This window comes from Tachyglossus aculeatus, chromosome 22 (genome assembly GCF_015852505.1).
Source record: "Tachyglossus aculeatus isolate mTacAcu1 chromosome 22, mTacAcu1.pri, whole genome shotgun sequence".
NCBI lineage: Eukaryota > Metazoa > Chordata > Mammalia > Monotremata > Tachyglossidae > Tachyglossus > Tachyglossus aculeatus.
The window spans coordinates 57,889,914-57,902,071 of NC_052087.1; the positions used below are offsets into that span (position 1 = coordinate 57,889,914).

The 12,158-nt window shown below is 50.5% G+C and overlaps 1 protein-coding gene across 1 annotated transcript; it reads left to right on the forward strand.

Annotated features, from left to right (window-relative positions):
- Positions 1–9,658: 9,658 nt before the first annotated feature.
- Positions 9,659–11,255, forward strand: LOC119943839 (mas-related G-protein coupled receptor member D-like). The gene has a single exon (XM_038765016.1). It carries the CDS (start codon positions 9,713–9,715, stop codon positions 10,784–10,786), a length of 1,074 nt encoding a protein of 357 aa, XP_038620944.1. The 5' UTR covers positions 9,659–9,712; the 3' UTR covers positions 10,787–11,255.
- Positions 11,256–12,158: the final 903 nt, after the last annotated feature.

The window sequence follows — 12,158 nt, forward strand, 5'->3', positions numbered from 1 at the left end:
TACAGATGAGGAAACTGAGGCCCAGAGAAGTCAAGTGACTTGCCCAAAGTCACACAGCTGACACTTGGCAGAGCGGGGATTTGAGCTCCTAACCTCTGACTCCAAAGCCCACGCTCTTTCCACTGAGCCACACTGCTTCCCCAGCCACGCTGCTTCGCAGTCTTAATCCCCATTTTACAGAGGAGGTAACTGAGGCCCGGAGAAGCTAAGTGACTCTCCCAAAGTCACGCAGCTGACAATGGGCGGAGCCGGGATTGGAACCCATGACCTCTGACTCCCCCCCCTTTTGTTCTCTGTTCTCTGTCTCCCCCCTTTTAGACTGTGAGCCCACTGTTGGGTAGGGACTGTCTCTATATGTTGCCAATTTGTACTTCCCAAGTGCTTAGTCCAGTGCTCTGCACATAGTAAGCGCTCAATAAATACGATTGATGATGATGATGATGACTCCAAAGCCCGGGCTCTTTCCACTGAGCCACGCCGCTTCTCTAAGAAGCAGCCACCGGCTTCCACTCCTCATCAGTATGGTTGCTCGCCCCTGAGTCCCCCCAATGCTTTGACCCTCGCTATATTCTGTCCCCTCAGGGACCCCCAGGGCCCGGACCCACGAAGCCCCCTTCCCTAATTCCTGTAATAATAATAATAATGATGGCATTTATTAAGCGCTTACTATGTGCAAAGCACTGTTCTAAGCGCTGGGGAGGTTACAAGGAGATCAGGTTGTCCCACATGGGAGTCACAGTCTCAATCCCCATTTTACTGATGAGGGAACTGAGGCCCAGAGAAGTGACTTGCCCAAAGTCACCCAGCTGACAATTGGCAGAGTCGGGATTCGAACCCATGACTTCTGACTCCAAAGCCCGGTGTCTTCTCCACTGAGCCACGCTGCTTCTAGTTTACTGTAGTTTTCTGCGGCTTCAGCCTGAAGCAGGCGGCTTTCCCAGAGCCGAGAATGCCACCCTTTCTTTGTTCTCTGTTTCTGGACAACACAAAGGGATGCCTGTCCCGGAGATGGGCTGACCACTGGCAGCACTGGGCACCACGTGACCGCGGAGGGTGGACAGGACTTGGAAAAAACATCCCGATCCCGTCTCCAGGCCGGCCCACGGGCCCGGGCCGGACTCTTCCCGGGGACTGGGGCAGCGGCGAACTCCACGACAAGGCCCAACACCCAGCGGAAGCAGAGAGAGGCAGCTGCTTCGCCTCGGATCAGGTAATTCGCTCTGTGGTCTCGTTCTCTGACTCAGTTTCCCCCGGGGGTTTGGTTCTGGGCCTTTCCTTGTCCCTGGGAACCCGGGCTTGACAACATCTCCAGCTGGGAAAAGCGGGGAAGGGGGATTCCTTCCGTGTAAGGGTCTGCCCAGATCACACAAGACACCAGAGGAGAAACTGGCACCCCTAATCAATCAGTCAATCAATCAATCGTATTTATTGAGCGCCTACTGTGTGCAGAGCACTGTACGAAGCGCTTGGGAAGTACAAGTTGGCAACATATTCCCAACAGTGGGCTCACAGTCTAAAAGGGGGAGATTCAGATACCTAATAATAATAATAGGGGAAGCAGCGTGGCTCAGTGGAAAGAGCCCGGGCTTTGGAGTCAGAGGTCATGGGTTCAAATCCCGGCTCCGCCAATTGTCAGCTGTGTGACTTTGGGCAAGTCGCTTCACTTCTCTGGGCCTCAGTTACCTCATCTGTCAAATGGGGATTAAGACTGTGAGCCCCATGTGGGACAACCATCAGGATCACCTTGTATCCTCCCCAGCGCTTAGAACAGTGCTTTGCACCTAGTAAGTGCTTAATAAAATGCCATTAAAAATATATAGTAATGGTACTTGTTGAGCGGTTATTATGTGCCAAAGACTGTTCTAAGCTCTGGGGTAGATACAAATTAATTGGATCGGACATAGTCCCATATGGGCTCAAACTCTTAATCCCCATTTCACAGATGAGGCAACCAAGGCCCAGAGTGCCCCGAGTAACTGAGTGAACTGATGCCCAGAGAAGTGACTTGTCCAAGGTCACACAGCAGACAAGTGGCAGAGCTGGGATTAGAACCCAGGTCCTAATGACTCCCAGGCAAGGCTCCATTCACTAAGCCACGCTACTTCTCAGATACCTGTCCTGTCAGTCAATCCAGGAGGAGCTTGGCGCATAGCAAGTGCTTAACAAATCAATCAATCAATCAATCAATCGTATTTATTGAGCGCTTACTGTGTGCAGAGCACTGTACTAAGCGCTTGGGAAGTACAAGTTGGCAACATATAGAGACGGTCCCTACCCAACAGTGGGCTCACAGTCTAAAACAAATACCATCATTATTATTATTATTACTACGTTCCCTCCCAAGATCCTTTCCCTCCACCCCTCTTTGGACGCCCAGACCCCCTGAATCATGGCAGGAAAATTAGGTCAATCAATCAATGGTATTTACAGACCGCTTACTTTGGCCGGAGCACTGTCCTAGGCGCTTGAAAGAGTACAATACAATAGAGTAGGTGGACACAACCCTTGGCCGCAAGGAGCTTATAATAATGATGACATTTGTTAAGCACTTACTATGTGCAGAGCACTGTTCTAAGCGCTGGGGGGGATACAAGGTGATCAAGTTGACCCACGTGGGGCTCACAGTCTTAATCCCCATTTTACAGATGAGATAACTGAGACTCAGAGAAGTCAAGTGACTTGCCCAAGGTCACACGGCAGACATGTGGCAGAGCAGGGATTCGAACCCATGACCTCTGACTCCAAAGCCCGGGCTCTTTCCACTGAGCCACGCTGCTTCTCTTATGGTATACACTCTATGCACTTGAATTTGTAACCTTTCTGCATCCCCCCCTCAACCCCACAGTGCGTATGTACAAATCCCTAATTTATATATTTAGATTAATGTTTGTCTTCCCCTCGAATAATAATAATAATGATCATCATCATCATCATCAATCGTATTTATTGAGCACTTACTGTGTGCAGAGCACTGTACTAAGCGCTTGGGAAGTACAAGTTGGCAACATATAGAGACAGTCCCTACCCAACAGTGGGCTCACAGTCTAAAAGGCATTTATGATAATGGCATTTATTAAGCACTTACTACATGCAAAGCACTGCTCTAAGCGCTGGGGAGGTTACAAGGTGATCACGTTGTCCCACGGGGGGCTCACAGTCTTCATCCCCATTTTACAGATGAGGTCACTAAGGCATAGAGAAGTTGAGTGACTTGCCCAAAGTCACACAGCCAACAATTGGCGGAGTCAGGATTTGAACCCGTGGCCTCTGACTCCAAAGCCCGGGCTCTTTCCACTGAGCCACGCTGCTTCTCTAGACTGCAAGTCCCTTGTGGGCAGGGTACTGAACTCTCCCAGGAGTTTAGTTCAGTGCCCTGCACACAGTAAGCACTCAATAAATACGATTAGCCGATTGAACACAAGCCGAGATGGACGTTCAAATTAAATTACAGTTGGGGAAATGGATATGTAAGAGAGTGGTGTGGGGCTGAGCTTGGGGTGAATATCACTGTAGACACCACTACCATCTTCCCTGTCTCACAAGCCTGTAAACTTGACATTTTCTTTGACTTATCTTTCTCCGCACACAGTAAGCGCTCAATAAATACGACTGAATGAATGACTCCCCACAGCACATATGTATCTATCTGTATATATCTGTAATTGATTGTTTTATCTATTTCTATTAATGTCTGTCTCCCCCTCTAGACCGTGAGCTCGTTGTTGGGTAGGGATTGTCTCTATATGTTGCCAACTTGGACTTCCCAAGCGCTTAGTACAGTGCTCCGCACACAGTAAGTGCCCAATAAATACGACTGAATGAATGACTCCCCGCAGCACATATGTATCTATCTGTATATATCTGTAATTGATTGTTTTATCTATTTCTATTAATGTCTGTCTCCCCCTCTAGACCGTGAGCTCGTTGTTGGGTAGGGACCGTCTCTATATGTTGCCAACTTGGACTTCCCAAGCGCTTAGTACAGTGCTCCGCACACAGTAAGCGCTCAATAAATACGACTGAATGAATGACTCCCCACAGCACATATGTATCTATCTGTATATATCTGTAATTGATTGTTTTATCTATTTCTATTAATGTCTGTCTCCCCCTCTAGACCGTGAGCTCGTTGTTGGGTAGGGATTGTCTCTATATGTTGCCAACTTGGACTTCCCAAGCGCTTAGTACAGTGCTCCGCACACAGTAAGCGCTCAATAAATGCGATTGAATGAATGAATGAAACTGTGTTTGTGGCTTCACCACTCATCTGCTGTGCGATCTTGGGTTGTTTGGTACGGAGGAGGTAATTGGTGTCCTTAGAGAGGGAGGTTTCTATGGAGTAAAGAGGTGGAAGTCAATCAATCAATCAATCAATCGTATTTATTGAGCGCTTACTGTGTGCAGAGCACTGTACTAAGCGCTTGGGAAGTACAAGTTGGCAACATATAGAGACGGTCCCTACCCAACAGTGGGCTCACAGTCTAGAGTAAGCAGCGTGGCTCAGTGGAAAGAGCACCGGCTTTGGAGTCGGAGGTCATGGGTTCATATCCCGGCTCCGCCAATTGTCAGCTGTGTGACTTTGGGCAAGTCACTTCACTTCTCTGTGCCTCAGTTACCTCATCTGGAAAATGGGGATGAAGACTGCGAGCCCCACGTGGGACAACCTGATCACCTTGTATCCTCCGCAGTGCTTTGCCCATAGTAAGCGCTTAATAAATGCCATCATCATCATTATTAAAAATTTTTAGACTGTGAGCCCACTGTTGGGTAGGGACTGTCTCTATATGTTGCCAACTTGTACTTCCCAAGCGCTTAGTCCAGTGCTCCGCACACAGTAAGCGCTCAATAAATATAATTGATTGATTGATTGATAGAAGTGAGTTTACAGGGGGTCAAGGAGAGAACTGGAGAACTGGAGTTGGTTAGTGGATAGAGCAGGGGCCTGAGAATCAGAGGACCTGGGTTCTAATCCCGGCATTGTCACCTGTCTATTGTGTGACCTTGGGTAAGTCACTTAACTTCTCAGTGCCTCAGTTACCTCATCTGTAAATGGGGATTAAGACTGTGTAATCTGAATAGTTTGTATCTACCCCAGCGCTAAGTACAGTGCCTGGCACATGGTAAGCATGAGAAGCAGCGTGGCTCAGTGGAAAGAGCTCGGGCTTGGGAGTCAGAGGTCATGGGTTCGAATCCCAGCTCTGCCACTTGTCAGCTGTGTGACCTTGGGGAAGCCACTTAACTTCTCTGTGCCTCAGTTACCTCATCTGTAAAATGGGGATGAAGACTGTGAGCCCCACCTGGGGCAACCTGATCACCTTGTATCCCCCCCAACGCTTAGAACAGTGCTTTGCACATAGTAAGTGCTTAAGAAATGCCATTATTATTATTATTATTATAAGCACTTAATTTACCGTTCAAAAAAAAATAATGGAGACAGCAGAAGTAAACAAGTCACTCCAGGATTTTGGAAAGGAATGGTGATAGATGCGGTGATAACTGGAGGTAGCCCTGTGGCCAAGGGAGGGTTTTTTATGCTCAAGGTTAATAATAATAATAATAACCTTTGTTAAGTGCATACTACGTGCCAAGCACTGTACTAAGCGCCAGGGTAGATACAAGATCATCAGGTCCCATGTGGGCTCACCCTCTAAGTAGGAGGGAGAACAGGCATTGCATCCAGCGTGACTCAGTGGAAAGAGCATGGGCTTTGGAGTCAGAGGTCATGGGTCCAAATCCAGTTCATTCATTCATTCAATCATATTTATTGAGCGCTCACTGTGTGCAGAGCACTGTACTAAGCGCTTGGGAAGTACAAGTTGGCAACATATAGAGATGGTCCCTACCCAACAGCGGGCTCACAGTTGTCAGCTGCTTGACTTTGGGCAAGTCACTTCAATCAATCAATCGTATTTATTGAGCGCTTACTATGTGCAGAGCACTGTACTAAGCGCTTGTACTGTACTAAGTGTACTGTACTTCACTTCTCTGGGCCTCAGTTACCTCATCTGTAAAATGGAGATGAAGACTGTGAGCCCCCCGTGGGACAATCTGATCACCCTGTAACCTCCCCAGCGCTTAGAACAGTGCTTTGCACATAGTAAGCGCTTAATAAATGCCATTATTATTATTATTATTATTAACCCATTTGACAGATGAAGGAACCGAGGTACAGAGAAGTGAAGTGACTTGTCCAAGGTCACACAATAGACAAGTGATGGAGTGGGGATTAGAAGCCAGGTCCTCTGAATCCCAGGCCCTTGCTCTAACCATTAGGCCACACTGCTTCTTGTGAGCATGTTTGAAAGCCATGGGGAAGGAGCAGCCAACTGAACTGGAGAGCGGGCAGTGCTCGGCTTCATCATCAATCGTATTTATTGAGCGCTTACTGTGTGCAGAGCACTGTACTAAGCGCTTGGGAAGTACAAAATGTGGCTTGGCTGAAAGCAGGGGGAATGACGGTCAGTCCATCAGTCAATCAATCAGCCAATCAATCAGAAGTAGAAGGCAGCGAGGCCTAGTAGATAGGGCATAATAATAATAATAATGACATTTATTAAGCGCTTACTATGTGCAAAGCACTCTTCTAAGCGCTGGGAGGCGTTTACAAGGCGATCAGGTTGTCCCACGGGGTGCTCACAGTCTTAATCCCCATTTTACAGATGAGGTAACTGAGGCCCAGAGAAGTTAAGTGACTTGCTCAAAGTCACACAGCAGAGTCAAGATTTGAACTCATGACCTCTGACTCCCAAGCCCGTGCTCTTTCCACTGAGCCACTTGCCCAAAGTCACACAGCGGAGCCAGGATTTGAACTCATGACCTCTGACTCCCAAGCCCGTGCTCTTTCCACTGAACCACTTGCCCAAAGTCACGCAGCGGAGCCAGGATTTGAACTCATGACCTCTGACTCCAAAGCCCGTGCTCTTTCCACTGAGCCACTTGCCCAAAGTCACACAGTGGAGCCAGGATTTGAACTCATGACCTCTGACTCCCAAGCCCGTGCTCTTTCCACTGAGCCACGCTGCTTCTCCCAGGCATGGGCCTGGGTGTCAAAGGAACTGGCTCCTAATTCTGGTATCCCCCAAGTTTCTGCTGTGTGACCTTGGGGAAGTCACAACACTTCTCTGGGCCTCTGTTCCCTCATCTGTAAAATGGGGATTGAGATTGTGAGCCCCGTGTGGGACAGGGAATGTGTCCAACCCAATTTGCTTGTATTCACCCCAGCACTTAGTACGGTGTCAGGCACATAGTAAGTGCTCAACAAATACCACAGTTATTATTATTGCCCTTCTCTGTATCTCAATTCCCTCATCTGTAAAATGGGGAATAAGACTGTGAGCCCCATGTGGGGCATGAACTGTGTCCAACCTGATTATCTGGTATTTACCCCAGAGCTTAGTACAGTTTCTGGCACATAGTAAGTACTTAATTAGTAAGTACTTAACTTTCTGGCATATAGTAAGTCCTCCTCCTGGCCTGGAATGCCCTCCCTCCGCATATTCGCCAAGCTCGCTCTCTTCCTCCCTTCAAAGCCCTACTGAGAGCTCACCTCCTCCAGGAGGCCTTCCCACACTGAGCCCCTTCTTCCTCCCCCTCTCCATCCCCCCTGCCTTACCTCCTTCCCCTCCCCACAGCACCTGTACATATGTTTGTACATATTTATTGCTCTATTTAATTTACTTGTACATATTTACTATTCTATTTATTTTATTTTGTTAATACGTTTTGTTTTGTTGTCTGTCTCCCCCTTCTAGACTGTGAAAGGCCCTGCTGAGAGCTCACCTCCTCCAGGAGGCCTTCCCAGACTGAGCCCCTTCCTTCCTCTCCCCCTCGTCCCCCTCTCCATCCCCCCCATCTTACCTCCTTCCCTTTCACAGAGCACCTGTATATATGTATATATGTTTATACATATTTATTACTCTATTTATTTATTTTACTTGCACATATCCATTCTATTTATTTTATTTTGTTAGTATGTTTGGTTTTGTTCTCTGTCTCCCCCTTTTAGACTGTGAGCCCACTGTTGGGTAGGGACTGTCTCTATATGTTGCCAATTTGTACTTCCCAAGCGCTTAGTACGGTGCTCTGCACATAGTAAGTGCTCAATAAATACGATTGATGATGATGATGATGATGATCTCTGACTCCAAAGCCCGGGCTCTTTCCTACTGAGCCACGCTGCTTCTTTGCACTAAGCAAAGTGCTTAGAGAGCACATAGTGAGTGCTCACTTTTCCTCTGCTCCTCCTCCCCTCCCCATCGCCACAACTCCCTCCCTCTGCTCTACCCCCTTCCCCACCCCATGGCACTGGTGTATATGCCCACAGCACCTGTATATATGTATATATGTTTGTACATATTTATTACTCTATTTATTTATTTATTTATTTTACTTGTACATATCTATTCTATTTATTTTATTTTGTTAGTATGTTTGGTTTTGTTCTCTGTCTCCCCCTTTTAGACTGTGAGCCCACTGTTGGGTACGGACCGTCTCTATATGTTGCCAACTTGTACTTCCCAAGCGCTTAGTACAGTGCTCTGCACACAGTGAGCGCTCAATAAATACGATTGATGATGATGATGATGATGAAGCCCAGGTAGGACGAAAAGGAGAACAGAGAATGGAGAAATGGATTAGCGATTAAATAAATTCCCAAGCATTAGAGTTTATAAATTGATATGTACGTTAGCAGTGTGGGTGGCTGTGACTACCTAGATGCTGACAAGGGGGGATCTGACTTGAAAAAAATAAATCTGGAAAAACTCCTGGAGGAGGTGGGTTGTCAGGAGGTTTAGATGATGGGGGAGACCAGTGGTCTGGAGGATGGAAGGGGGAGGAGAGGAAGGCCGTGGGGGAGGATGTGGGGGGAAGGCCCTTGGGGATGGGGGGGGGTGGAGAGGTCCAGGGTGATACGAGCCAGAGTTTCCAAACCCCTTCACCATTCATTTATTCAATCATATTTATTAAGCGCTTACTGTGTGCAGAGTTACAGCCCCCACCTCTCCAGGGCAATGAACCCAAGCCTCCCTGAAATGGACCTGGGCCCCTCCTGAATTTCAAGAATGGGGGAAGGAGAGTGTTGAAACAAAAGAAACAGAAAACACTTCTTCATCAACTGGGGTCGGGATCAGGAAACCTGCCCCCACAGGGAATTATACAGCCGGGAACACCAGCGGGTTCAGAGGGGCCTGGGAAAATTATGGTCGATTGTCCAGGCTGAGTCCCAGGACAGGAAAATCAAGGATGGTGAGGATGACGGATGGATGATGAGTCAGGGATGTTGGACGGTCCGTAGTGGTTCACTGGGGGAGAGTCAGGGATGGAGATGGGAGAGACAGGAATGTTGGATAGTCAGTGCTGGGACACAGGGGGAGAATTAGGGATGAAGAAGGGAGAGTTAGTACTGTTGGACCGTCTGTGCTGGGACACTGGAGAGATTTAGGGATGGAGAGGGAAGGGTCATGGGCCTTGGATGGCTCATCTAGGGGAAGGATAGGGGAGAGTTAGGGGGTGAAGTGGCTTACCTTGTGAGCAGGGAATCTGTCTCCAACTCCATTATTCTCGGTAAATACCCGATTGATAGGTATTTCCAACTTCCAAACCACACCTCAGTCTTGGTGCCGGGTGGCAATTTCTCTCTCCCCAGGAGGGTCCGTCCGCCGTTCACCAAGCCCAGCGTGGGCGACCGCTTCCCGACCCGAGAGGGACCGCCATGACCGGGCCCCCCCCGGGACCACGCTGGGAGCCGGCCCCCGGCCCCGGGACAGAGCTGGCCGCCTCGTCCATCCTCGACTGCCCGTGGTGCGACTACGACCTCCGAACCTTCCGGATCATCAAGAACTTCCTCATCGTGCTGACCAGCCTGGCCGGGCTGGCCGGCAACGGCCTGGTCCTCTGGTTTCTCGGCCTGCGCCACAAGCAGAACCCGTTCACCGTGTACATCCTGCACCTGGCCGGGGCCGACTTTTCCTTCCTCCTGTGCCAGGCCCTGTTCACGGCCGTCCAGTTCGGGCAGCTGGACCACGACTTCCTCCTCTTCATCGAGAGGTTCATCGACAGGGTCACGTTCTTCTCCTACGCCTCGGGCCTGGGGGTCCTGGCGGCCCTGACCACCGAGCGCAGCCTGTCGGCTCTCGCTCCTCGCTGGTTCCGCCGCCGCCGGCCCCCGGCCTTGTCGTCCGCCATGTGCTCCCTGCTCTGGGCCGGGGCGTTCCTCTGGCACGTGGTGAGGGAATATACCTGCGGGGACTTCTACAGGTACTTCAATAACACGCCTTGCTATGGCTTTTGCGTGGCCTGGGCCGCCCTGCTCTTCCTCCTGACCGCCGTTATGCTGTTGTCCAGCCTGGCCCTTCTGGTCAAGATGCGGTGCCGTGCTCGGCCGCGCCGTCCGGCCAGGCTCTGCATCATCACCCTGCTCCTGGTGCCCGTGACCCTGGCCTGCGGCCTGCCCCTGGGCGTTAAGTGGTTCCTGTTTGGGTGGCGGGACGATTACGTGCCCCTCTTCTTCTACGTGGGTGACATCCTGTCCTGCGCCGGCAGTTCCGCCCACCCGCTCGTCTACTACCTGGTAGGGAGGCAGAGGAAGCGGAGGCTGCGGGAGTCCATCAGGGTGATCCTCAGGAGGGCCTTCGGGGACGAAGGCGAGCTGGACGGGGAGGAGGGCGACGTCCCCGCCCCAGCCACCGTGGAGATGGCCACCGGCGGGGCCCCGACGGGGAGCCCCAAGAAAAACGCGCTTCCCAACAGCACGACCCCCGGGCGGCCTTTGCCCTCCGCCCAGTGAGAAGCGCGGCCCCGATTCCCACGGAGATGGAGATGGAATCCCCCCTGTATCCATCCCCATCTTCTCCCCTGGGCTGGGCCTGTAACTGGCTTTAAGGGTCCAGGCTCGGCCTCGGGAGAAGGAAGGGTCAAGTGATTCCCTGGGCCCAGGAGGAGCGTCCATCTTCCTGGCAAGGCCACTCTCTTCCAGATTCTCCACTGGGATCCATCTTCCCTCTGGGTCCTCCCGGGCCTGGCTCGCTTCCCATGGAGGGGCAGGGGGCACAGGGTGTGTCTGATACCTACGTGCCTCCCCCAAAGTAGGGAAACACCAGATACCTAAGTCAATCCGCTCGGTCTTCCTCTCCACCATCCCCTTCCTTCCAGGGCACGGTCTGCAAGAGAGCTGGAAAACTTGAGGTACCAGTCGCTCTATCAGGCCCACTCCTGAGCGCTTAATACAGTGCTCTGCACACTGTAAGTGCACAATAAATATGACTGATTGATTAATTGAGGTCCTGGAAGCTTGTTGTGGACAGGGAACGTGTCTCCCAACTCGGTTACACTGTTACATTGTACTCTCCCAAGCACTTAGTCCAGTGCTCTGCACACAGTGAGCGCTCAATATACACAATGGATTGATCGATTGAGGCCCTGCCTTCAGGACCGAGGTAGCGAGGGAAGCAGCATGGCATAGCGAATAGAGCATGGGCCTGGGAATCAGAAGGTCATGGATTGATGATGGCATTTATTAAGCGCTTACTATGTGCAAAGCACTGTTCTATGCGCTGGGGAGGATACAAAGTGATTAGGCTGTCCCACGTGGGGCTCACAGACTTAATCCGCATTTTACAGATGAGGGAACTGAGGCACAGAGAAGTCAAGTAACTTGCCCAAAGTCACACAGCTGACAAGTGGCGGAGCCGGGATTTGAACCCATGACCTCTGACTCCAAAGCCCGTGCTCTTTCCACTGAGCCACGCTGCTTCTCTTGGTTCTAATCCCGGTTCCAATCCTGGCTCACACACGTCTGCTGTGTGACCTTGGGCAAGTCACTTAACTTCTCTGGCCTCCGTCACCTCATCTGCAAAAAACGGGGATTAAGAGGGTGAGCCCGATGTGAGTCCGGGACGGTGTCCAACCTGATTAACTTGTTCTACCCCAGCGCTTAGAACAGTGCTTGGTACTTAGTAAGCGCTTAACAAGTACCGTAAGTATTGTTATTATCAAGGCAGGGCTGTCCCAGAAATTGAAAACCGTTCTCTGATTTTAGCCAGAATTCGAGACCTGACTCTAATCCCCAGCCTCACCCGCACCCTGACCAAGGCCCAAGCCCCCCATCCACCCCCAACATCTGGTTTTTCAGTTTGGGGACAATCCTGGCAGAAGGCCAC